The sequence below is a fragment of the Gallus gallus genome, chromosome 7 (genome assembly GCF_016699485.2).
Source record: "Gallus gallus isolate bGalGal1 chromosome 7, bGalGal1.mat.broiler.GRCg7b, whole genome shotgun sequence".
Lineage (NCBI taxonomy): Eukaryota > Metazoa > Chordata > Aves > Galliformes > Phasianidae > Gallus > Gallus gallus.
Window position 1 is genome coordinate 28,083,857 of NC_052538.1, and position 26,989 is coordinate 28,110,845.

Here is a 26,989-nt window from a genome sequence, read left to right on the forward strand (position 1 = left end):
CCCATGGAAACCTTTGTGTCTCAAGTGGTCAGCCAAGTCCTGTTGTGCTGTTCTCAGGGTAGAAAGATCTGCTCCCCCTGTAACAGGATGGATATTGGGTTGGTAAGAACAGGTCACATAACAGTCTGAAGTACTTAATCCAGCTAAAACTTAATCTTCTCTTCATACCACTGGCTAATTTGCCAGCCCCAGAGGAAGCTGGGCAGCTCCAGTTTGCCATACAGCAGCAGCACCTGGTGCTTTTCAGTGTCACTTGCCAGTCTGGAGCAATCAGTCGACTACTTAATAAGCAAAACACTTGAAACCTTTTGTGGTATTTTTCTTTGTTAATAATGGAGAGGTGACACACATGTCTAAGCAGCACTGACTTGCCTCATGCTACTTTATATGAATGCGTATAAACACCTGCGACCTGCCATCCCTTCATTTGTCAGTGGGGAGCAATCATTCAGCCACTTAACAATTGCCAGGAGAGAAGCTCTGAGGCTTTCAAACTGGAAATTAAAGAGCAGCACTTCGGTGAGTGATTGCAGTGCCCTGACGAAGCATCCTGGAGTCTTGAAAATAGCCATGCTTTTTGTATACATTTATGAACAGTTGACAGCTGATTTCTTACTCTCATTTCTAAGGAGGCTGAGTAAATTCTGTAATTAATGGTCATTAGGGATTTAGAAGACAAATGAGTTATTCATTAGCTCGATGTCCAAACTAATGAGCAATAAATGCTTATGAAAGACATGATTTATTTAGTATTTAGAGTCTGTGTCATTATGTGATACCTGATGAAGATGCCAAGAAATTGAGATGACCTACACCCCAGAGCCACAAGAGACAGCCACGTGCTTCTCAGGAGCACATGGGTGCCAAGTCTGGGGGACCCCTGGAAGTCAGCAGCCCTTGCATGACTAATGAAGGTCAGCCCAGCCAGCCAAGTCCAAGCTTCCTCCCAGTGCTGGATGCCTTCCTAGTGCCTGGGTGCAGGATAATCATTCCTGGCTATTTGGGAGAGCCTACCCAGGGCATTCAGTATGCACAGGGCACGGTCCTAGGCTGCACATTGTTGTCCCAGAGCTATTTGTGTACTTCCCATTGATACTACCCAGATGAACAATCCAACTGCAGCAGGAGAAGAGCCCAACTATGCTGCTGCCCTACAACCATTTGTTCCGATCTGTGATCGTTCAAGGTTCTCCATTCACCTCACCTTTTCTTCCCTCAGACAGGGCTGGAGTCATAATAGTCAAAAACAAAGTCAGCATGTCAGAATGTCAAAAGCAACGAAAACTGCGGGAGAGTAAGTTACTCCTTGTCCCAAGAAAAATCTTAATCTGCACCCTAATTAAGCAAGCCAGGATAGACAAAGTGGGTGGCAGCTGTAGAGATCCCCACACATGGATTCATGTACAGTGGGTTGGGTTAGGTCTTGAGCTCATCCTCCAGAGGGCTTTGGGTTGACCCTTCCCATCTCAGAGCTGCTGAATTAATCCTGTCCCTCTTTGGCAGAGAGCTGTGGTTCTCAATCAGGAGCAAGCAAAATGGTCCTTGAATAGGACAAGTGGTTTTGTGAAACACCGGCACAGACTGATTTATACTAGTTAAGAAAGACATTTATTGTTTCCTTGCATAAGCAGCAGCAGCAAAGGTAATGCATTCTCCCTTGCTGTTTTGAAGGAGGTTGTAGCCCTTTTTAATGTGTGACCTTCAAGCTCTACAGAAAACTTACGAATGAAAAGCTCCTGTGAGTAATCCCATTTGTAGTCACTGTAGTTGCATTCTGCAGAGGTTTGGTATAAGTCTCTTGCCTTGGAATAGCAGGTGATAAAGTAAGGATGTTTTCTTTATTTTTAACAAATGGATTATTTGGCATTCAGAAATCTTCACTTAAGCCTCAGGCTCTGAATTATGCTATTGCAAGAAATATTTTTAACTTAATTGAAGAGGGGTTCTTAAAGACTGTAGCTCTGACCATGGTGGGCCCTTCTGTCACAAAGCCAGCCCTGGGTGATGCTGTGTACCTGTGGGGTTACGTGGGTGTGCAAAACCCGGAATGCAGCGTGGGCTGGATTGCGCGAGTCCTTTGCAAACACTTCTGATTAACTCAAGGATGAATGAGAAAATGGGGTGTGGGGGTCATTTTTCTTGTCTTCTTGTTTCCTTAGTCAAAGTCTCTTTCTTGGCAGCTTGTAGAAGTTCATAAAATACAAGTGACAGAAGAGTCGTTTTTTTGGCAGGGCCAGAAGCTGCTCGGTCATGACAAGCATCTACCAAGGGCACCCAGACCAGAGCACCAGTGGGCATTTGGCCCCACCAACCCCTGAGGCTTCTAAGGGATCAACCTTGGCAACTGAAGAGCTATTTGGATTTCTTGGGGTTTAATTTTATATTTGCCTTCCAGAATGTTGGTTTCAGACTGGACAAGAGGATGAGCTGGACTCTTGCTTTTTCATTAATTTTATTATATGGGTGGGGGTGAGATACAAAAAGAAAGTGTGGGAGATTGAGGGAATTTTTTTTAAATTTTTTTTACAAAAGGAAAAAAAAAAAAGGAATATGAAGTATTTGAAGTGTTTTCAGAATATTTGTTGTGATTAAAATCACGTTGCAGCTGGGATTGTTTCACCTGCCCTGCAAGAGCTTGGTCAGCTTGGAAATGAGAAGAATTGCTCTGAAGTGCAAAGTCATCCCATGGGAAGTGAGAACAGAAAATTTCCAAAGGAAAATGCTCGAACCAGTTCAACATGTTTTTGTCTTGTGAAGTGGCTGAAAGCACTTGTCATATTTGACGCTGTTGCTTATTTTAAACTTGCCTCACCCCCTCCCCTTCCTAAAATTGCATATCTCAGTGAACTTTTACTGAAAATTTAGAGATTTTCTGCTCATAATCAGACATCATGCTGTAACAGAGAAAGCATAATATTTCTTTGCCCATTTCTAGTTTTTACCACGAGAAGTGCACAATAAAAGGAAGCCCTTTTAAAATGCTCCAGGACTGAGATGCTTTGGCAAGGACAGTGCTTCACTGCATTGAGATCTTTTAGTAGCTTACAGTTAAACAAGTTTTAATATTTGTATAGTTGGAAATACAGACCCCTCTATGCAAATATTTGGAATTTCAATTGTAAAGAAAATTATTTTTTTCCTGAAGCTGCCATTACTGCCAGCATTTCCAGCCTGCCAACAAACAAACAAGCACTGTCCCTCTGGACAAGGACAGTAAGGATGCCTCAAATGTTTTTTATTAAAACTTTCAATCAAAGTAGATTTCAAAGTTGCAGAGGACCTTTTGTTTATGGAAAATGCAATTCAAGAAGAAAAAACACATTTTTAGCGGCTGAGAAAATTAAAGCAATTTGGAAAGAGATCTTTTAAGTTAAAAAAAGTGGTCACTTCTTAATAACCAGCAGTTAACAGAACCACTGAAAAATATCCAAGAGATGAGCTGCGTTTCAAAGCCTGCCAAGGCAGATGCAGCTTCAAGGCTTTGCCTTTATTTCCTGGAGTTTTTTTTCCCCACCTGCTCTGTTTGTGATAGAAATCACTTCCAAGGGCTTTGCCCAGCCTGAAGGAAGTTTCTGGAGGAAAGTCTGGAGATGGTGTTAACAAACCCTTTTCTAACCGCGAGCGGTGCTTTCAGAGGATGAGCAGATGTCAAGTTCCCTCCATGAACATCCTGGTAGCAGGGACCCTGCCACTTGTGTCACACACAGACAGAGATGGTAGCAAAGCAGGGGCCAGGGCTTCACTCTTATTTGGGTAAAATACCCCAGCTTCCTCCAGTGGGATCAGTGCAGTGTTTGGGGCAGTCAGTACATGTGAAGATCCTATGTCACAGCTGCAGTGGGACCAGGAGGCTGCCACCACACAATACATGATGTCTTTGGAAGAAACCAGGGATTTGGATATTTATTTGATTTTGGTTGCATGGATTTGGACACAAGCTCTTTGTAGGCAGTGCCAAGGCTCATTGCTTTCAGTGGTGCTGGACTGGGGTCCTGGGGCATCTCACAGTAGCGCATCTTGGAGTAGCAGCGTTTGCAGTCCATAACCGAGATTTGCAATCTACCCCTTATCCATGCAGTCAGACCAAAAGCAAGCTCATGTTTGACCAAAACATTTTGGCAAAATATTCAAGGTCAGGGGAAAATGTAACTAAAAAACAAAAAAAAGGCTACTTAAATCTTGCAGAAGGAAAAAGAGCTAGTCAATATTAATCAATGGGTAGATGTTAATTAATGTCTTGTTTCTCTAGCCAGACACCATCAAGCTGGCAAACCACTTTTAACCTCACTTCCAGGTAAATTATGTTTAGTTGCCCTTTTGTCTAACGCACTTTGTATACAAATGAGCAGAGACTCCCAGTGGGCTCCACTGAAAGGTTAGCAGCCACACACAGCATTCGGGATGAACATTAGAAGTCTTCTCAATACAAATGAGCATTTCAGCCATGAATGCTTGGATGTGATTAATAGGGACAAATTTTCCTTGGATGAGAGTCTGGAAGGTACAGTGGCAGGAGTGGTTGTTAATCATGGTGCCAAGGTGTCTGCAGTTAAGTATTGTGTACTCTGGCATCGTAACTATTGTTATGACATCAAAATGTGTCTCTGGGATGGATGGTGCGTAATCCGTGTTATGTTTAAAGATAAGCATGAGAGAGTGGGAGTGTAATGAGAGACCAGTCCCTCATTTACAATCTTTTCAGACTGTAGATTGTCAAAATATCTCAGAATGAGTTTGGCAGATTTGTCACTTCCCTTTCCCAATGCACGGCTGTTATTTAATTATTAACACAAGGGGCTCAGGATTGTCTCAGCAAGAAGGAAGAAAAAGTCTCTGTTGGAAGTGATGGGAGTAGACTTGAAAAATCTCCAGAGCGTAGTCGTCATGTAAGGCCTTTTAAGGTTGTACCAGAGGATAAAATGTCATGAAGAACTAACTGTGATCACACCTGATCCGAAGTCTGTTCAAGCCGATAAAATACTTCCATTTCTTCAGTTAGCTTTGGGCCAGTTCTCAAGAGTTGCGATGAAAAGAAGCACAGAGGGACAGGAGCCATGCCAGCCAGCCACCACTTCATGAATCACTCCTCTTGCCTCGCACCACCCTACTAATTGCAGGTTTGGCCAGCTAATGAGCCTTCATTCCCTTTTCCATCTTGGCTCACATGGGTTTTACTCCTTCTAGATGTGGTGGTCACCACCACTTTCTGTGTAACTCCCTGGGGTTGTGGGGTGCAGGGCTGGGTGCTGACAGTGCTGCTCAGGTCATGATTTTTAATGACATTTTGATGCTATGAGGAGCAGCGATACCTGGATTCACACCAGCTGAAGAGTACATCTTACTGCAGATAGGGAATGGAAAGGGTTTGCCAGCAGAAGATGTATCTGCATTCAAAAGTGCCAGCAAACTCTCATTAGTGCAGACAAAATCTTGGGAGAGGTTCCCTCTCTGGATGACATTTTTGGCAGTTTTCTGCACATTTTCCCCTTATGCAATGAACATGGCTTTGGAGATCTTTCTTGGCCATTGAAGTCTTAAACAGAAATCTCTCTAATTAGAATTAAGACACTTGAAAAAAAAACCCCTAATATCACATCTGTGAAACATTTTTTTCTTTAATTCAGGAGGCAAAATTACTGAAGTAATTAAGTACCCCACTTAGTTCTAAGCTATTTCTGCACGTTTTCCTTTTTGTCTTAGTCCCAGTAGAATTGGTGCTGGATTCCAGCGAGTAAGACAGAATGAGCTCGTTATATTTGTTTCTGAATTGGGCAATTGATTGTTAGAAAAAATAGTTTATGCTTCCAAGGATAATAGAGATGCATCTGTGGCATTTAGCAGCAGCACATACATACATCTCACGCTCAGTAACAGTGGCAATCGAGCAGTAATGGAGGAGGAGCAGACCTCAGGGGAGATTCCACAAAACTGTAGATTTATTCCCTGTAATTAGTCTTCTCACTTGCCAGCTTTTTTTTTCCCACTGGCGTGGCAAGGAGGAAAAACCTCAGGAGAGCACTGTGAAATTTCCTGCTCTTCTCTTAATTTCAAAACAATATCCCCATTGTGTTTACATCTGTCCTTGGTAAAATATATTGCCAGTCTTCCAGTATACTCTGCCAGCCTGTTAATAATCCCCCTTCTCGTGTTCTCCCAATGACAGATGGTCACCATCGGCAGTGTTTCTAGAAAGTAGACGGGATGTTGAGAAGTCCTAACTGACAGTGTGGGTATTGGGTCACCAGGACGAAATTGGAGTCATTGACATAGATAAACACTGGGCCAGGTGGGTTTAAGTCATCCATTTGGCTGCTTTTGCCTAGGGTATGCTTTCCTTACTGTTGAGATGACCTCTGCACTGCTGGGAGATTGACTTAAATGGTATGCAAACTTGGTGAAATCCATAGCACTCACTTTCCATAAAAAATGAAATGCTTTGCCTTTAGTTTTGGAAAGAAAACAAATTCCCGTTTTGTCTCAATCTCAAGGTTTGATTTTGTGTCTTTTTTTTTTTTTAAGCTTTCACAGAACAGAAAGAACCTCTGACTGCTCCAGTTCTCATACCTGAGTTGCCAAGACTTCTTGAGCTTGTTGTGAGCTTCCCTTTTTCTTTTTTCCCCAGTTTAACTTGGTTGTGCTAAGATTGCTTCTGAAACACAGGGTCTAAATTCTGACCCCAGACTCCATGAAAAAGTTCCTTTGGTTTCATATTAATGGATGATTTTGACAGTCTGTTGGAGGTTCACCGCATTTCCTCTCATTGCTTATGGTATACATTTGGATTCTCTTTTCCCCCGTCCATTCTGAAAGTTGGATGCTCTCCTCACCATTTACTTGCACTCTTTTCTGACTTAAAGGCAGTTGTTCCATGAAAGATACCAATAGCCTCCAATAACCTGGCTGGTCCCTTCTCAGACCTCAAATTATTCTTGATTGCAGTTAGAACTGCAGAAAATGATACAATAAGGGATTTTGCATGTTCTCCTCATTCACTAAGAATACTGGTGGGTGTAAACCATCCTGACCTCAGCAGACCTGTGTTTGTTTACCTCAGCTTGAGGAACTGCCTGGGTCTGTGTAAACCTGATGTTGAGCTCTTCCTTTCTCAGCTGTGATTAAAATATTATCTGCCTAAACCAACCTCACACACCTGTTTCTCTTCATCTTATTGTGTTGACTGGGGCTAACATCTTCTGCCGATTGGTAACATCAGTATTTTCAAATACTGTCAGCTACCAAGATCTCATGTGAAAAAGAATGAGTATTGGAAAACTAAAGGTCAGAAATATCAATAGAGCAATGAAAAATATGAGTTTGCCTCCCTGAAGGGTAAATGACAGCTATCATCTGGTTTATAAGTTTATATCATATGAACATCTTAGAACCATTTACAGCTGAAGAGCAGAAGATGTGCAAATGAATAGGAGGAGAATAGCCCTAAAGATGTGGAAAAGTATTCACAAACACTCTGTTAGAAAGCCTTAGCTGTGGTACTTGGTTTAGCTGGGCAATGAGTCTTTCTGCATCGGAGGAGGAAGTTTTTCTATTCAAAAACATCTCTTTGTTTTAAGAAACGTGAATGAGAAGTCTGAACAGTTCTCTTCCGTGCATATGCATCATTTCTTGGATGATTTTGTAACTCTGCATCCTTCATTGTTGTACACCACAGAACTGAAGGATGGCATGGGACTGTATCCAGCATGATGGATGAAGAGAGAAATATCAGTAATGAGGGTTAAACTGCAGAAGTATTAACGTGGGAGAAAGCTGCAATCCAGAGGCTCAGATAAAGTGCTCTTCATGGCAGTATTATAATACCTTTGCGCCACAAGCCTGCAAATCATTACACTTTCTAATAATCACTGCCTCTCATATTAAAACATCTTGTTAAAATAACCATCCTAGGAGAGCCTCTACTGCTTTCTGCACTGAAGTCAGCATGGGGGATCACTGCAGAGCTTGTGACTGGATAGCGTGTGCTGCCCAGCAGGCTCAGGGGAAGGTGCAAGAACAGAGCCCCAGGTTGGTGCCTATCAGGAGTAGTCAGTCTGTAACATGATGGAAAGCACAGCAATAATAACTGAGTCCTAGGCTGCAACAAGTGAGAATTTGCTCAAATACAACAGCAATAGACACAGAAATAAGAGAAAGAAACTACTTACCTTCAGAAGACCTCAGGTACACAGGAATCTCCAGCAAAATACCCCTACCTCCACTGCCAACCCTTAAATGAGGTCTGGGAAGGGGTGCATCCTGGATCCACCTCATCTGGTCACTCAGGAACATTTCATGCAGCTGAGCTCCCCTGGGTTGGCCCTGCCTTCCCACCAGGTGTTCAATCACTGCTTCAAGCAGTGACTTAGCATTTCCACTACAGAGTCTATCCCTAATGCTTGGGCAACTAGCAGAAATGTGCTCAATGCATGGAGAGTTCAGATGCGCTCTCAGATGTGTCTATGTGGGGAGGGGGTGGGAAAATGGGGACTGAGAGACCTTTCCCTCACTGGGAAACTGTGCCCACAAAGGGTTGCTACTGACAGTGAAAAGGAGGTGGTGAAAGATTTATAAAAGTCCCTGAGGCCTCTTGGCAATGTTCAGCTCTGGCTGCTACTTCAGGGCTATAGGCAGCTGAGAAAGCTGATGGGAGCTGTGCTGAGTGATAGACAGGAGACTTGTGGCCCCGAGTGGGCTCTGGGTTTTCAAGAGGAGAGGAAGGACTGGAGTAGGATTTCTGTTATGAGTGTAATAACAGCTGAGAGGGACTCAGAGCAACAGAGGAGTCTGGCTCCAGGAGGCACTTAGCTTCTGACTCACTACTAGGCTAACCCCTAGAAGGATCTTCTAAGGGAAGCTCCAAATGCTGCTAAGTAAATGTCAGAGAAGGAGCCAGCCAGCTCAGTAATCGCCATAAATGAATTCCTAGGAGATAAGCACCTCAGTGTGTGCACTCCACATCAGCCAAAGCAGAGCTCTGTCTGTCCTTCACTACTTGTGTCACCAGCTCCACAGCTTGTCCTGTGTGCCCTGCAAAGACTGTATAACAGGATGTTTCTTACTTTTCTTCAGTTTCTTTTTCCCTTCTTCTGGTATTGCAGGAAGTGAGGGGCATCGAATACCTTGAGAGAGGATCAGGAAGGTCTGCTCAGCTCTCCCTTTTTGCCCACACGTTGGGTCTGGGGTAGGGACTGAGCCCAGGAGGATGCCATCCCACATGGATGTGAACACGCTGCATGCCAGCAGCCTACGCTGAACCCCAGCTCTGCTTTAGGAGGGAAGGAAGATCACTCCAGGCTTTAGGACCATGCTGGAGCTCCCACTTAGGATCCTGGAACAGAAAGCAGGGTTTAGAGAAGGAGCTCTGAAGTGTGTGTCTGTAAGAACAGCAGCCCTGTGTCTGGCTGAGATCCAGACTGGATTAATAATATTTCAATCTTCATTTTATTATCTAGCTTGCACAAAACACCTGCAGACCAGCACAACTATGGTGTTCACAAGGCCTTCCTACAGCCATTTCTCTCTTCCTTTTACTTAACTTCCTGAAACAGAATAAAATTCTACATAGAAACTGCTTGTTCCTTCTCATTCTGGCCACAAGATACTTCCTTTAGCAGAATGGCCACAGAAGTGTTTCCATGAGGGACATGGATATGAATTTTAAGGCCTTTTTTTTTTCCTTAAAGAAACTTATTCGCTATTTCCCTGTTGTAAAAACCCATCCTGGTGGGATTTTCGTCTAGATTCTCTGTGATAAAGAAAGCACAGCCTAAAGAAGTGCTCATAGTCCAGTGAGCATGACAGGGTCCAAAATCCACGTTACTCCTTATTCTTGCAGCGTCGTGTGTTTCTAGATGAGGCAAATTTGGGAATCTCTCAAGGGATGCTAACTCTAGAACTTTTGCCTTTGCACAGCAGCTTGTCTGATTCATCATGGATTTCATGTCTCCATCCCTGGAGTCATTGAAGGTCAGGCTGGACCAGGCTCTGAGCAACCTAATCTAGCTATAGGTATCCCCGTTCATTGCAGGGGAGTTGGACCAGATGGCTGTTAGAAGTCCCTTCCAACACAAATGATTCTATGGTTTTATAATTTATGTAGAGGATGAGTTTCACCCCACCACTGGAGAAGTGTCCATGCTCAAAAGGAATGGTTTTTATAGGTGTGTGAGAGAAGATACTGGGGACAGCGGACGGCACTTGGAAAATACGTTTAAGGCTGAAGTGAATGTAGTCATTATGACAGCTTTTGTGGGAGCTAAGCAGTGCTTGAGAGGGCTGTGCAAAACAAGAAATGGACAAAAAGAGGCCATGTTCTTAGCAGGAGATAATCCACATAGCTCCCCGGATATCAGCAGAGCAATGTTGATTTCTACCAGCTGCAGATGTGACCCAGGTCACAGCTCCCTGCTCCATCTCCCGCGCTGGGTGATGCTTGGAGGCCTTTTGCTGAAGTCTTGTCACCCAGGACCCCCTCGCTGAGCCGGGCCCCACGTGTTTACCCAGACCACACATTTCATCCTCGCCTCCTGAGTGCACTGCATCTGCCCCACGGGGTCACGGCGCGTCACACAGGAGCAGGCCGCACTGACATGCTGGCCTGTAATCAGAAGTGGCACTGAACATCTGGGAGCAACAGAGAGAAAATGTTGAAAAAGTGATTTTTTTTTTTTCCCCCCACGTTTCCCAGTCCATGAGGTGGAAAACCCCAGAGCACTGTGACCACAGTAGCCTGTGGTGGATAGAGATGCTTCTCTCCCTTCTCGTGCCCTCCTCATGCCTTGAAAGGGCCTCTGAGGAAAATAAACTGGAAGTAGGGGACTTCCCCACCCTTAGCCTTGCAGTTCTGGAATATAAACATGGGAGAAGTGAAAGATATTCTTCCTCCGCCCATCATTCTGCTAACTGCAGGCAGAACCACTTACAGCACTGTGTAGCTATTGAAGGCTGATAGAAATAACTAGATCTTCAGAGACAGGGTATTTCCCGTCCCTCCAGCATCGCTACAGGAGTCTGTCCCTGCTTGTTACTGAAGAAATTTTACTGCCTTGCAAGTTAAATCAACAGTCTTTACCCACATCTGGGAAATATGCCCTTGTTATTTAGCCCTGGGATCCTCATCTCAGGGCCATGGGTAATCGGAATTAGCTGTTACTCATCCAAACAGTGCCACTGAAGTTTAGTTTGATCTCGTTTCCACTCAGAAAATGACTGGAAGGCCTCAGAAGCGTGTTGAGAGCCTTCCACCCCCACAGAGCTCCATGCATCACCACTCCATGGAGTTAAAGCATCTCCTTTGAAACCAGAGAGATGCACCAACAGAACAGCAACACAGTACCCGTACTCATGTGAGCCTCAGCTGGCAAAAACCTTCCACTAATTCCTTTTTGGATGCTAACTGGAATTAAAATCAGAAAGGGCACTTCCAGCCTGATCTTGGTATGTGCCAAGCATTCCTCTTCTCTCTAAGCTCCAGCAGGTGTGATTGCACCTCTCTTTGGATGTGCTTCTTTCCCAGGTACAATAGTCTTCCAAAATCTGATGGTGGGCTATCTGGAGTTAACTGTGTGGAGGAAAACTCTTGTTCTGTCTCGAATCTAGTTTGAATGAACTTGAGCACCGAAAAAATGCAGTGAGGAAGAAAGAGCAGCTTTCTCCCTGCCCAGTAAAACCACTCTGGGCACAGAGCTGACCACATCAGGCTGACAGACAAGTCACCAGCACTGCGCTATGCAGAGCACATTTTAATGACAGCAGTCATTTCCCATTATTTCACCCAGCTGCTCAATGCTAGAGCAGTCGGCAAGGTCTTCTGTCCGTCTGCTTGGGCAGTGGGTGAGTGAAGGGCTCACATGCCCCTGTGACCATCTTGTTCATGTGTTCACCTTGTCCACCTATCCACCTTGTCCGCTTGTTCCCCTTGCTATTCCTTCCTACATGCCTGCGCAGTACCAGAGACAACACTCAACTCAAGCACCTCGGCTCACTCCCAGTGCCCCAGCACAGGTTAAGAGTGAAGTTAGTGGGAGAGAGCTAGCAGGATAACTCGTGTGCCAAGAACGTGGTGGTTTCTTAGAACATCGTGATTTCTCATGGTGGTTTCTACCTGCCTCCAGAAAGCTTCAAACCAAGAGAAGGGACCTTCCTGGTAAGCAGGTTGCAGTTTCAGAACGATGCAGGAGCCCCTGGGTGAGTTTTTCTGCCCTGCACCATGCAGAAGGTCAGATGAGATTATTATACTGGTCCCGCTGGCCTCAACATCTGTGAAAGTTTGCTGCAGTGCCTTTGAATAGCCATTCAGCTTAGCAAGAGATGACGGTTTTTTTTCCTGTTGGCATGTTATCAGAAGAGATCAGACTAATTGTGCACTTATCTGGAATTACAGTTATGAAGCTACTCTAATAAGGCAATAATTCATCTCTTGAGTGATTTATGGCCCAAGCCTGAAAGCCCTCTGAATCCCTTGACTCCAGCAGGATTTCCTAAGGCAGCAAGATACAAGGTCATTGCAGAGCAGCCGTTGCATTTTTGATACCCTGATGGAGTGGAACCAGCGCCTTCACATCACCACTTCCTTATTAGCACTTACACAAAATATCACCAAGTGGCCCTGGGATATGTGCGGTTTATATACCACCTTCTTATTCACAAGGCATAGTTACCTTACAGCCCCGAAAGTCATCTCCTGCCTTCCCCCTGTGTGGCACCTCAGTTGTTTGGGAGGGGATTTAGGTAGAAATTCTTTTTCACTTTGGAACTTGCGCCGCTAAAATTCATTTAGCTTCTACAAAGACGAGCAAGGAGCTTTTATAGTCCTTGTGAAGTAGTTTTAACCTAGGACTCAAAAGACAAAGACCACTGTTGAATAGCAATGTTTATTTAGCACTTTAACATTTAAATCTCTGCATTTGGATGTGTCTTTCGTTTTGAACTGGAGGCACAAGTTCCTCTATTTGCCTGCAAAACTCTTCTTTTTTTCATCTTGCACCGAATCCCCAGAAAATCCTCAAATATTCCTGCAAATCTCAAAGATATTAAGGCATTAGCCCCCCTTCCTCCCCATTTAGACCTTTGAAGGCTGATGTGACTGGAATGAATCTGGAGTTGCAGCTCTGAGTCTGAATAAAAAATGAAGGGAAGCATTTTGCGATACTGTAGCCAGTACAATAACTAATTACTTATGGATTTTAGGTCACATTTGAAAAAGACAAATACTGAAATAAATGGATAATCATTTGGCGCTACCACTAGCAGTTTGTTTAAATACTTCGGGCTACGTTCAACTTGGTTTTATGGCAGAGCAGCTGCCTGCACTGACACGTATCCATCCAGCTTTGCACCAATGCCAGTGGGAGCCAACCTGGCCCCTTCCCTCGGAGCAGAGCTTTGCATCTCAGGCTGGCTGGAAGAAATGGAAGAAAATGGAAGAAAAGGAAGAAAACCATTATGTTTAGCAGAGAAAGCTAAGGAACATGTCCGCAGATTTGTGCTGATGAGTTCTGGCTCTAATTCACAAGCAACAGACGACTTCGGAAGAGAGGGATAAAAATACAATTAGTGACCCATATATTACGAGATGGGTTTGATCTTTAGATATGCCCAGCATGCATATTCAATTTTTTACCTCTCTAAGATGAGCAGAGAAGCCATTCTTTTACTACACGTGACATTTAATATGATGGCTTTAATGTACTTTTGAAAAGAACAACAACCCTCAGACAGAATGATATCTTAGCTGTGAACAAATTAAATTGCCTTTTTACAATTTCATCTGGAATTATTAATAATTTTGCTAGGGTGAGGTGTGTACTGGATGCGTTCAGCATAAGCCCGAGGCTATAAAACTCAAAGGACCTGGCTTTTAGTTAGAAATGTTTTGCTTTTCAGCATCCCTGTGTGCCTGGGTGGTGCTTTGAATTGCGTGTGACTTCTGTTGAGGCAATGAATATCGCATTCAGCCTCCCATCACACCCCACTGGTAACCTGCAGCCCTCCCTTCCATGTTGCTGTTTTTGTGGTTTGACAGCTATGCCAACACTGAGATATGGTTAAATCAATACTCCTGACTTATTAATGCGTATTCTCAGCGCGATCTTCTGTGATCTAAAGCTCCAGAGCTGTGAGATCTGCGCATCATTTTGTTTACCCAATGGTCTCTGACCATTGCCTGTTGACAGAATGCTCAGTTTTCTCCCCAGTAGGAGAAATATGTGAGTTGGTGACATGTGGGGATGACCCAGACTGTCCCGCATCTCTTCTGATTTGGACAAGAAGTGGTCCGGGACAGGCATCTGGAAATAACAGCAATCCTAAGGGAAAATATTCCTTTCTAATTAATTGTATCCCTTTTATCCATGACAGTGTAATTGAATTTTGCTTAACTAAATCTTTTTAATTGGTGCTGGGAGGGAACGATAAGCACAGCTGTACAATTCTTTGCTAGCTATTGTAGACAACCACCATGGGATGGTGAGGCTGGTTCGTTGGGAGTCCTAAAAGATGGGACTGAAAGCACTAAGCTGTGTACTGGCGAGGAAGAGGATGTGGCCACGTAAGATGACCTCAAGCCTCTATGTTTTTGTGGATATGAGGGTTTTTCACTCCTAAACAACAATCATGTGGTGACATGTGACACACTTTTCCTATCCTGATAAGCTTTCCCTTGGGCTAGAGAAGAAGGGAGGGATGATGGTACTTGAAACTCATCCACCAGGGCATGCAGTGGCCAGGACTGGGACGACTGGAGGCTGTGCGGTGCTGGAGCAGCGGGAGCAGGGTGGGTGGTGGCCCTTGAGCTCCACTTAGTGTCGGGAAGCAGCATCTTTAACCAATAATAAACCTCTGTGAGCTATGCTGGGGTTTGGTGTTGCAGCAGGCTGGCTGTGGTCTGGGCACTGGTGTACGGCCAGCGTAACGTGATGGAAAACACAGTGATGACAGCAGAGCAGAAAGATCCCAGGCTGCAGTGAGTGAGGGTTCGCTCAAACACAACAGCTATAGACACAGAAATAAGGGAAAGAAGCTGCTTACCTTCAGAAGGCCTCAGATAAGCAGGGATCTCCAGAGAGATACCTGCACCTCCCTCTGCCAACCCTTAAATGAGGTCTGGGAAGAGATGGATCCTGGCTCCTGCCCATCTGGTCGCTCAGGTGCACTGCATACACCTGAGCTCCCCTGGTTTGGCCTTGCCTTCTCACCAGGTACTCAATCACAGGCTGTTTCTGGCACCTGGAAGTGAGACTGCAACCCAGCAGAAAGCTCACAGCCTCCAAAGCTCCCGCTCGGATGTTCATTTCCCTTCTCAGAACAGAGTGAACTGTAGTGATTCTATGGTTCTGCATTATTCTACCCCACCCTGGTCACTGCTGGACATAGTTGGGTTCAGCTGTGCTGGGGAGCGGCCAGGCTGAGCTCTTCACCCTGGCACACGCATATAACCCTTGGTGGCACAGCAGCTATTTCCCAATTGCCTGCTGTCCAGAAATGAGATTTTGGGGGATTTAAGGGTCACCACTGGGTACATGGCGACTTTCCCTTTTATGGCAGTTTTGCCTGATGCGGAACATACTATGTTAGCAAGCAAAGTGAGGAAATGGGAAAGTAAGCAGCACCTGCAGATGTGATGAGACAGGAATACAGCTTGTAAATCCTTTATTCCCTAGCAGTGGCAGTGCTTTATTTACATATGGTCACCTGCTGTTCTTACCGGCACCGCTCAGTTTTTCCACTTAGATCCGGGTTTGTGAGCACCAAAATTGAGTCTAGAAGCTGTGTAGATAAGTGCAGTTGTGGCTAATGCTGATGCAGAGATGTGGGGTTGCTTACAGCCATTTCTGACACGTTAAATACGATGTCAGCAAGCGGGTTGCTGCAATGTGCACGGCTGTTTATACACAGGCTTCTTGTCACCTGCCCAATGCCCAGTGCTGTTAAAAAGGGAAGGACTTTAGGCTTTAAGAAAGAGAGGTCTTTCAGCTATTATCTCAGACACAAGACTTCCATTTAAGGCAAAAGCCTTTGGTTTAGGGACCATATTTTCACTGTGAAAGGTTAATTAGTTGATACTTCACCCTTACTGCTTTTATTCATCATCTCTTTGTTTTAGTGGAGCATCTCATTTCTAAAGATCTGAAAGCACTTCGTTTTATACACCAGATAAGGTGAGGGGTTTTGTTCCTGGGAACAGGTTAGGAAACGCTGACAAAGAAGGCAGGGGACTTGGCCAAGGTCAAACACAAGGTCTGTGCTAAACCTGAATCCCAGGCTGGTACGGCTGCATTTTGACCTGTGATCATCATCTCATCTGAAGAACTTTCGTGTTTGCATACCAGAAAGGTCACTTAATGATTTCTATCTTGGGTATATGCTCTTTACCATGGGCTTTAGGCCAGGCTGACAACAGCACTGTGTTAAGGGCTGGGCAGCTAAGCTGTAGCACTTTCTGCAGGCTTCTCCTGTTCCCTTCTATTGCGCTGAGCAAAGCAGAGCAGCTCTACAGCTGCTGCAGGTGGACTAGTGTCAGGCAGGTGGCAAAGCCATACGCTTGATCACACGTCTGAGCTCCAGTTGATTTCTGACAGCTGGGATGCCTCAGGTTATTTGTGACTCTTGCTATTGTTGCTGATTTATGGAAAATGGAGTTCCTTCTGTGTGAAGAAGCTGGGCGGATGCTATGAACAAAGGTCCTATGGAGCATACAAGTGGGCAGCAGTTCCTGGGGCAGCTCTGTGTCCCGTCAGACACACTCCACGCCGGCGTCCTCATTGTGGGAGCAGTTGTGCAAGCCCCACTCACGTTTGTTACACTCATAAATTGAATGTTCATTCCCTCTGCATTCCACGTTGTCAAGCCAAATTTGCCCACTGCCTTTGGGAAAAGAAATAAGAAAAATAAATACAACGAATAACAAAAGGGGACTGAGCTTCCCCTTTGAATCCACCCTCTTTGCTCTCCTATTGCTTGTGTAGAGCCCCTCTCTGTGGTTCTTGCAGGGCATGCATTATCCCCCAGCCAGGCAGATAGCCTTGCAACCCAGCCTGGGGAGCTGCTGAAGACTCACCTCCACTTGCAGTGTAGGCAGAGATAGCACGGTTGTACCCCATCATTCTGCACACCACAGAGGCATCCTGGTTGTCCCAGTCATCATCACATATTGTTCCCCAGGACCCTTGGTGAAAGATTTCCACGCGACCCCTCCTGCCCCCTCCTGCAATTCGTATGACGTTGAAGTAACCTGATGGATCATAGGAAACAAAAATAACTGTACTAATCATATGGGGAGGAGGCAAATAGCACATGGAAAGATGGAAGCAGTGACTGCCCAAACTGCATGAATGCTCCCATCTCCATTGCTGCAGCTGGAGTGGGACCAGAATTTACTTTTATCTCAGGTCTGAATATTTCAGGGCCCTGTCCTGTCTCCAAAGGCTGAACTCAGTGAAATTGCTCAGCTCAGATCTCTTGGCTCTGGCAGCTGTGTTGCAGGTTAACGGTGTGAACCTGATCTCAGGTAGCTGTGATAGGAGAGTATCAAGTAGCAGAAGAGGAAATAAAAGTCCAGTACCTCCTCCCTGTTCTCCTTTGCTCCCTTTCGTTCCTGGAGGACCTGTTCCAAGTTGAAAAACAAGCAATTAATTGAGTGTTGCTTGGGGAAAGATCCCATTATTACTTTTTATTGAGTAGTTTGGTGGGTGACAGGTGGGTACACTGTCTCTGTGTGGAAAGAACCCACTGAAGTGGCTGACTCTTGAAAAGATGCAATGAGCTCATTCCCCAGAAAGCTACCACCATAAAGCACGTATTGCCACCTCCTTCTTGGGAATGAGAGCTGAGAATCCCCCAGAGACTTTTTCTCCTCCTCCACCCCTCTTCCACAGGCAAAGCTCCAGGAGAGGAGTGCACAGAGGAGCCCCAGAGTGGCTGCAGGTTGCTTTTTTGTCCGAGGGCTCTTATACTGTTCAGTGGAAACTTCTTAAATACAGGTCTTAGGGTTTTGGAAAGCATTCTGTGATTGTAAAGGAAGAGCTTAAGGATTGCAAGTTTTTGTAGTGTTGGCTCTTTTGAACTGTTGGTTGTTATTTTTATTATTATTTTATATTCTGCAATTACAGTGTCTTTGTGAAATAGCCCTTGTGTTCCTAACAGCCATGTAAATCCCAGTGGCACAGTGTATGTTGCAAGATGTCTTTGTAGACTGCAAAGAAGAAGGTGGAGTTGAGAAAATCCAGTGTATCTGTTTACTTGCATATCTTTAGGATGCTCCCCAAGGTGTAAATGCAATACTCCTCAGATTCACCTTCTGGAAAGACTGATCTGTCTATTGAGTTCTTCCTGTAAACGTGCTGCAGGGTAGCTCGTGCCAATCTATGCCATATCTGCAACATATGGTTCCAAGCCCAAATGTCCCATCAACTCCACAGACACCATGGCAAACAGCCTTACCTGGATATCCCTTGTCTCCTTTTGCTCCTTTTAATCCTGGTTCACCTTTTAGACCTTTACTGCCATAATCACCCTTGCTTCCTTTTTGACCAGTTGGACCTTGGGAGCCTGTATGGAAAGCAGAAATGTCATTGTCCTTTCCCAAACGAGGAGCGCGATAAGCATTTCATATTGATGTAGAGAATTGGAACATGACATCTAAAGTACTGTTCTTAATCATCATCAGGATATTTAATGCTGTCAAATGAATGTTTACCTGGTAGGCCCTGGTCTCCCTTTATTCCTTTTTGCCCTTCAGTACCTATGATCATCAAAAGAAAAAAAAAGATACTTATACAATTTAAAATGTTTATGCAAACATGTATTTATTATGGATTTCACCCAGTCCACGTTAGCTGGACTGCATGTCTGGGCACTAATGTCTGCATTACAGGCATCTATTAGTCAAGTAGGAGTCTTACTTCCCATTGTACTCAGGGCAGATCTCACCCATTCAGAAAATAAAGATGGTGCAAGTTGTCTTCTGAAGTAGATTGATTTCTGGTCATTTGTATCACATCTCCAATTTCACTGATATCACAAAGAGCCTGGTTTCAGATAGTCCTCACTGACCCTATAGAGAGCCTAGGCACATAAATTCAGGTGCAGCATACATACAGGCAAATAATGTTGGAGCAGGTGACTCCCTGACATCCAGGTATCAATGCATGCAGGATGGTGCAGCACTTGGACCTGACAGTGTGCACTACATAAATTCGGAGTGAAAAATACACCAGAACATTACCCTGGGTTTTTGGGTGCCCAGGGTAGTGAGGTCGACTTCTTCAGGTAGAAGGTCAGAGAAAAGATCTGGGCTAAGCACTCCAAGCTGGCCTCTTAAGAGACCTCTGCAATGCTACACAGGAGGTCAAGACAGGTGCTTGTTAGTCAGTCTTCCATCAGATTTACAGCCTGTAAAATTTGTTTTTAATGCCCAGATAGGGAAGTTTTTTTGTTGTGTTTTTTGTTTGTTTGGGGTTTTTTTTTTTTGGTTCATCTTAAACTGTAGCTTTGATTGTGCATTTTCCATTCAGGTAAAAATGCAGGCAACATCACTTCCTGGTACATGTTGCAGATGCCCTAAACAAACCCACCAATGAGCAGCTACCCCACAGCAGCCTGGCAGGGGCCTCCGCTCACCATCACATCCTGGGATTCATGGGGCCAGGAGAGCAGTACTCAACAAATGCCCTCCTTGTTGCTCTGATCCCCACCACCCCATGCTTTGCGTAATGCATGCTTTTGATTGCAGACCTTTTTTATTCTTCTTTACCTGGAACTCCTCTGTCTCCCTTTTCACCTTTTGGTCCCAGACTGCCTGCCACTCCTGAAATTAAAAACAAATCAGCAAAGGTGAAGCCATCACACAAAGTGAGGCCAGTGCAGGAGGGCCATGGGGTATGGATGTCAGTAGCTTGGTACCTGGAAAGCCTCTGGGCCCGAGGTCCCCCTTCTCCCCCTTCTGCCCGGGGCTGCTGGGACCAGGAGGTCCTGGAGGGCCACGTTCTCCAGCTGGGCCTTGGGGGTGATAAACAACAGCACATGTGAAGTGCAGCCAAAACATGAAGAAAGAAAATGAAATAGAGCTCTGTCACAAACCCTGCATTGTGCAGACTGAGTTGTCCCTATGGAGGCAGAACACATGCTGGGTCCTTCCAAATAACAAGTCTCCCCTGGCAGTGCCAGTCTTAAAGAGGTCTTAGAGAGATCAGTCTCATGCCCATAAAAGAAGCTGTACCTCCTTTCTGCTTACCTGCCTCTCCTTTCTGCCCAGGACGTCCAGGCTCCCCTGCATTACCTGTAACAACATCCTAGCATCAGTGCTGGCAGGATTTAGTCAAATGCTTCAGAGCTAAGGCAGCCCTGCACCACAGCATGCGCTTGTTGACTGCGGGTTGTTCTGCATCCTCTGCACTTACCATTGTAGCCTGGCTGTCCTGGCACTCCCTGGTGTCCTGGAGGACCCATGGGTCCACGTATCCCTGGATCACCCTTCTGGCCCATTTCACCTTTCTGCCCTGTGGGACCTACCAAGCAGCACAGGAAGCGTAAATAATCATCACCATCACCATCATCATCATCAAATATTCATTGTCTCAGAAATCAGAGAGCACCCCCTTCCATCTGCATCAGTGGCAGAGATAGGCCTCACACCCACGTTTACCATTAGTAAATGATCCCACTGCAACTCCCCAGACTATTCCCAAAGTATCTCTGCCACTAGTAGGTTTTCTTCCCTAGTTAAATCTCCATTACTGCTGTCTAAATCCTTTCCTTCTCCTAGCCAGGAGAAGGTGGTAGAGGACAGTTTACGCTACTTCTGGCTTTCAAGCAATTGCCACATCTGCCTTTAGACTTCTCAGTATATTCAAACAGAGCTGAATTATTTTAAAGTGTTTCATTTAAAGAGTGATAGCTCCTTCACCCTTCTGCTCCAGAATTATCCCTATGACCTCACCTTTTGCTATTTCTCCCACTTTCCCTCTTTTATTTTTTATTAATCTGGACCAGCTTGTGCTAGCTCTGGTGTGTATGTGGGTTCTGATGATGTACTTCTGAGGAACCTCCTGCCAGCTCATCCAGATGTCCTTCCTCAACTGCACCATGTACAGCTTCTGATTTTGCTGTGCTGCATTCAGCCTTTCATCTCCGGGTGCGTCCCAAGTGAGAGTGTTGAATGTTGGTTATTCGGGAAATACCACTAATATGTGCTGCTTGGGAGGAACATGGTGCATGACTCTTCTACTTAAGGTGATTAAAAGCCAGGCTTATATACAAGATAAAGTTCTCACAGGTAGGTTTTACTGTAGGGAGAACTAACGTGTGCTTCTGCACATAAATTATGTTGTATTATTTTATACCATGAAAATGCTACTGTTCTAATCTGGAATAGGCTGCTGATTCAAGATTTGTGCCTTTCCTTAGACAAAGGTAACTTTATAAGGGCACTTCCATGGTGTAGAGTCAACATTGCCCATGTCTCCTCCCCCTGCCCCTCCTTTGGGAGCTTTGCTGGACCACACTCCAAAATGAAATCCCTGCAGATCAGGCCAAGAGTCCTCCTCTCATGGACTGGCATGCCTCTCACAGGGTTGCCTAAATGTTTATGAAATTCAGGACCTGTGAAGATCTAACCTGATGTTTTAAGTAGAACCAATTTAAACAGGAATAAATTGCTGAGACAGTGAAGATTCATAAAATCATAGTAGGGCTTAAGTTGAAAGGAATCTTAAAGATCACTTAGTTCCAACCCCCTGCCATGAGGTTGTAGCCTCTAGATCAGGCTGCCCAGAATCGCGTCCAGCCTGGCCTTAAATGCCTCCAGAGATGTCTTACCTGGAATTCCTGCCTGTCCTTTCATTCCTTGTTCTCCTTGTTCACCCCTTGGGCCAGCAGGACCACGATCTCCTTTACTGCCCTGCAGTCCCTGTAAGCCTGCAGGGACAACACCACACCTATGATGCTGCATTGGGTATCATGTCTCTTAAATGTCAGCAAGAAGCCACACAGCACGAGACAAACTCTGCTCCCCGTATACCTGAGAGAGGTGTCGGGCAGAGGACATCTACCCACCATGGCCAGTGCAATGGCTCTAAAAACTCACTTTTAAAACAAGAATTTTTTCCAGCCGAGTTTTGCTTTTGTTCGCATTGATTTTACATAGGCTTATTTCCCTCAACTCCAACGACATTCCTGCTGACTTACATCTCGACCAAAGACAAGGCTGCCCGTAAAATAATCCATAAAGCCACGTTATGCTCATCCACAGAGGTTATTTAGGTGTTAGAAAAGCCTTACCTTGAATTCCTTGGTCTCCCTTTATCCCCGGTGGTCCCTGTAGCCCTGAGATGTGAGACACATTTATCAGCTGATACACATCGTCTATTCATAATAATGGCTGAGAAGAGATGAATTTTTTAATCATCCTTTGTACATGTGCCTTCGGCCAACACTGAGGCTGATGTGCAGCTGGCAGAGGTGAGTGCAGGCACCCAAGAGAGGTCCGTGGAGCTGGACTCGGTGTGCTGGGCAGGGACCAGTTGTGTTCCAGCAAAGCCAGGCCACCTGCCCACCCACACGGACCTCTGGGTAGAGCTTTCATGAACAGGCACTGAGCTATTGGGCTGTGATGAACAGTATTAGTGTTTGGCAGGATGTGGTGTTTCAATGTTGTGAATGCAGCCAGGAAGACATGGAAGAATTATTTTTTTTTTAATCATTTTTTTTTTTCCTTTGGAAAAGCTCATCAACATAGCCAAGAACTAAGGGTGGATGAGATACAGACCTGACCTAACAAGGGGTGAATTTTAGATCATTACAGGATCACAGGAACTTGAGTTTCTTTGGAAAATTCTGAGTCCAACTTCTTCTCAGCACAGAGCCAACATGAGATCAGGTCTTGCTGCATCCTCACAGACTGGAGACATTTATCTCCTACAGCTGGTACTGTTCCATCCCAAATCAGTCACTGCTCATTACATGCATGGTTCAGCTGGGGCCCCTAAAGAGCAGGAACTCAGGAATTGTGTTTGAGTTGTTCTAGAGTTGTGCAGCAGGACCTGCTATGCCTGGGGCAGAAAACCCAGTGGTGGGATGCACATAAACTCTTTGTAAATGGTTCATCCCTTCCATGGTCCTTTCTTGCCTCAGACGGGGATTTGGGAAGGCTACTGCAGATAATGACCAGCCATGTTTTCTCCGTCTCACCCCTGAGCTTTTCTGGCAGGGTGGCAGTGAGAAGATGGAGACAAAACTGTGGTCAGCAATAACCATGGGAGCACTCAGGCAAGCCAAAGCATCCAGGAAATCAGTCAAAATGTGCAGCACGTCTCCTTGTGACAGCGCACAGGGGGGTTGTACATTTAGTAGGATCTGGATTTAGCAACTGAAATCCTAAATCCTCACCTTATGTCTCTCAGGGAAAAAAAAAAAATGGAGAGAGAGGAAAAGAAGAAAAGTTGTTTATGGCTCATCTACCCACATACCTGGTGGACCGCGTTCTCCTTTGTGTCCAGGACGCCCTGAAATAAATACTTAGTGGTTATTTTTCTGCAGCCAGGACCCCATGCACTGCAGCCTTGCTAACTACCTGACAGTGAGACCAAACCTTGCCATAGTTATTCCTTCAGAACTAGGTTTCCCCTGGCTCAGCAGGCAGTGCAGAAGAGCCATTTCTCCCCACCAAACAGTCACCGTGAAGAAACTGAGCCATACCTGCAAGCAGGGTGATGTTGCTCATCATCATCATCAAGTTTGCATTGCTGCTTTTAATTACGGTGATTTCCTTTTCTAAGTGCCTCCTCCAGTTTTCTTCACGTCCCATGCCCCTCTCTGTGAAGTTTTTCTCCAAAAGAAGGTTGTCAGCATAGGACCTTCCTATCATCTCTTCGGCATGGAAAGCAGTATTTTCCTGCCGTTTCAGCATCTCCTCCTTCATCTTAAACACTGTGAAAACAAAATGTCCATGCAGTGAATATACAGCTCAATCTGGCTGGGAATTGCTTGGTCAGCCAGGAGTGCAGATATTTGGGCCCAGATGCACGGAACATATAAGGGTTGGGGATGAGCTTCCTGCAGCAGCTACTTTGCATTGTGTGCAGCTGTGCTCCTGCAGAGATTTCCAGTCTCTGAGCTCATCACCCGCAATTGTGCTGTCCCAGAGCAGCCAGCAGAGCTGCCCATGCTTCCATAGGGTAGATGCATACCTTTGTACGCCAGCAGCACCTGGCCGACTGTCAGCAGCAGCAGGTAGATGACAAGGGCAGTCCGAGCACAGCATGTGGATGGCTTTCTCTGGATTCGAGGCTCTACAAATCAACAGAAGTAGGACAGAAATCCTGATATCTCTTCTGCTACAAACTCTGCTTGTTTCCAGCCATTTCAGTCTCGGGACCCTAAACCCTCCTGCAAGGTGTGATAAGCCAGGCAGGCTGCCTTCCTCTGCTTCCTGCATCAATTGTGCACTGTGATCCACTGTCAGCATCTTTCCCTTAGCTGCCCTAACCTGCTTACTCCTATCTAGACCTAACGCAGCCTGTGACAGCGTGAGCGTGGCACTTCTCTTTCTGCACCAATGAACCCTGTCTCCCTCCCATATATACATCCCAGGCTGCCATTCAAGGAGGGTTGCTCAAAGTAGAGGCTCTCCCTCCCCAGAGCACTGCATGCATGCGTCTCCAACAGTGATCCATGTACGCATCAAAACAAATGAAAAATCAATAACAAACTGAACTGCAGAACAGATGAAAACGGGTCGTAACGTTTAAAGCAAATCGTCACCAGCAAGTGTGAAAGAAATGAAATACTTTGTCAAATTCTGCCAGTTAGGGAAAAAAAATAATAAAGTATTTTGGAAGCAGTAATAATTACTTCAGACATGCAATAATTTACCCTTAATTGAGGTTGTTTTTTTTTTTTTTTTCCAAAGTAATGTAATGCGTAGTTTAAAGTTGTAGCTTTAGAAGAGTACAATGGCTTAATTAGTTTTCCAATAGGATGGTTTAGTCAGCAATAAAATATTTAGATTCAGCTAAAAATTGAGAAACTTTTTTTTTTTTTTAATTGGATGTGGTGATTTCAGTATCTTAACTATTAAGACATGAAATTGTCTCAGTGCAATTAGGCATTTTTTGAAGCAGGGAAGGAAAACTATTTTCTGATGCTCAGCATCAGCTTTAGCTGGAAAGAACAATTAAACTCTTTTTAAACGGTCAGTTAATTTAATAGCAAAATCTCTGTTAAAAAACATTTCATTTGCAATGTAAATACAATATTTCATTTTTATGTGGTTTTCTTCATAGACCCAATAAAATCCGCATCAATCCGTTGAATAAAAAGAAACCTTACCGCTTATGTGAAAGGTTGTAGTAGCAGCTGAGGCAAAGCCAGCCTTGTCTGAAATACTGAAGGTGCTCATATCACTCGAATTTCCATCTCCTCTGCATCTGTCCTTAATTTTCATGACAAATGTCTCGTGGCTAACCTAGAGCCTCGTCAGATGGAGGGCAGTGGAGAACTGGAGGAACTTCCTATCTGCCTCCTGCTTTGATACGCTTTCTGATAGGCTTTTCCTATCTGCTCAGTTTTTATAGACATGTGAGAACTCCGATGTGGTAACTTGAATGGTTCCTCAAAAAAATCCCACAAGCTAAGATGTTCAGCAGCTCTTGTGTGCTTGCTCGGAGCTACCACATATACAGGGCTCTGGTCATGGAAGAAGTTAGGCAAGGGGTGATTTGGTTTTTCTGCAATTCAGGGTTGGGTGTGAGGTGGTTTCTTGTGCAAGTAAACCCCCTTCCTAAGGAAAGGGTTCAATGTTAGCTTCAGGATCTGCCCCCTGTGAGGTGAAGCACTACACGGAGATTAAACCCACATTAACATGCAGCAAAGTGATGGTGCATGACTGAAACAGGAGATGAAGAATCAGGAGGAGCTGTAGAGACAAGTGGCGGTGGAGTGGGTGGTGCTGACGCCTGAATTGGTTGCGGTGTAACACAGCCTCTTACTGAGGTCTCTTTGAACCAATCCCTCAACTCATGGACACAGTTCCCACCACCTGACCACTGCTCCTCTCACACCCTGTACACACCACTCCTACATTTTGCCATCTCCAAAATCCGTGTCAGGGCCAGTTTACATTGTGTGGAGGGAAGTGACTCACCCAAGCTGGCAAGTGAGAGCCATCAGTAGGTAATGGGCAGAGCCCTCTGCACCCACTGTGCCACCGCCTGCTGTCCCCTCTGAGGTTTGGATGAGCCACTGTCACCAGGCCCTGTCCCTTGCTGCAGGTCCTCGCTCAGCTGTGTGACTGCCGAGACCTTGTCACTTTGCATGGCCATGGGAGAAAGAACAGTGTCACCTTTGTGTGGAGTGGAGCTGGAAATCCACAGCCGGCCAGCTCAGTGCTGGGATCCTTGCCTCTGCACTTGGAACATGGCGCTCTAAAAGGCTTAAACCAAAAATAAGTGGGGATTTTGAAATCCACTTCTGTGTTCTCTTTTCAAGCACTCAGCTGTGACCTGGGTCGGCACCAAGACGGAGGAAGAGGAGATCTCCCCTATGGTAACGTTCTGCTACGTGCTCCACGGGAACTGGGATGTTTGCTTCACGGCAAAGAGCTAAGCTACCCCCATGAGTTAGGGTGGCTGAACCAGCCTGAACCAAACTTCTCTTGCTGGTCCAGATTCAGGCATATGTCTTCCCATCTCTCATGGCTGTGTTGTGGCTGAGCTATTCTCAATGGCTCAGGTGACACGGGTGTTAAAATAGGGGAACACATTTTGGCAGTTCTAATGTGCCCTGATCCAATGACCAGTTCTCCACATGGCTATTTCAGGAAGGTCTATAGCAAAGTCACATTCCCACACAGTTCTGCCTACCAGCCTTAGTTGCTCATCCAGATGATAAAGCCTTATCCTACCTGTATTTCCAGTGAATTACAGCCCATGCAGTTTCGCATGTGGCCATATCTGCACTGCTGTGCTTGGGAACACTGCAGTGTGCATGCATCTGGATG

The 26,989-nt window shown here is 45.2% G+C and overlaps 1 protein-coding gene across 1 annotated transcript; it reads right to left on the reverse strand.

Annotated features, from left to right (window-relative positions):
* Nucleotides 1-15,628: 15,628 nt before the first annotated feature.
* On the reverse strand, nucleotides 15,629-25,535 carry MARCO (macrophage receptor with collagenous structure). Its single transcript, NM_204736.3, has 15 exons — nucleotides 25,321-25,535; nucleotides 24,180-24,281; nucleotides 23,689-23,919; nucleotides 23,460-23,495; nucleotides 22,273-22,317; nucleotides 21,811-21,909; nucleotides 20,394-20,501; nucleotides 20,228-20,272; nucleotides 19,897-19,992; nucleotides 19,748-19,801; nucleotides 18,692-18,736; nucleotides 18,436-18,543; nucleotides 17,558-17,599; nucleotides 17,054-17,227; nucleotides 15,629-16,860 (listed from the first exon to the last, which is right to left on the reverse strand). The coding sequence occupies exons 1-15, from the start codon at nucleotides 25,433-25,435 to the stop codon at nucleotides 16,730-16,732; spliced, it is 1,431 nt and encodes a 476-aa protein (NP_990067.3). The 5' UTR covers nucleotides 25,436-25,535; the 3' UTR covers nucleotides 15,629-16,729.
* Nucleotides 25,536-26,989: the final 1,454 nt, after the last annotated feature.

What these genes read in the sequence shown, in the direction of transcription:
- MARCO (NM_204736.3), bottom strand. Translation starts at nt 25,435, where the DNA reads ATGAAAATTAAGGACAGATGCAGAGGAGATGGAAATTCGAGTGATATG. An exon ending in CAACATCACCCTGCTTGCAG is followed by an intron (nt 23,496 to 23,688) that starts GTATGGCTCAGT and finishes TATTTATTTCAG; the next exon opens with GGCGTCCTGGACACAAAGGA. An exon ending in CGGGCCCAGAGGCTTTCCAG is followed by an intron (nt 19,802 to 19,896) that starts GTACCAAGCTAC and finishes TTTTAATTTCAG; the next exon opens with GAGTGGCAGGCAGTCTGGGA.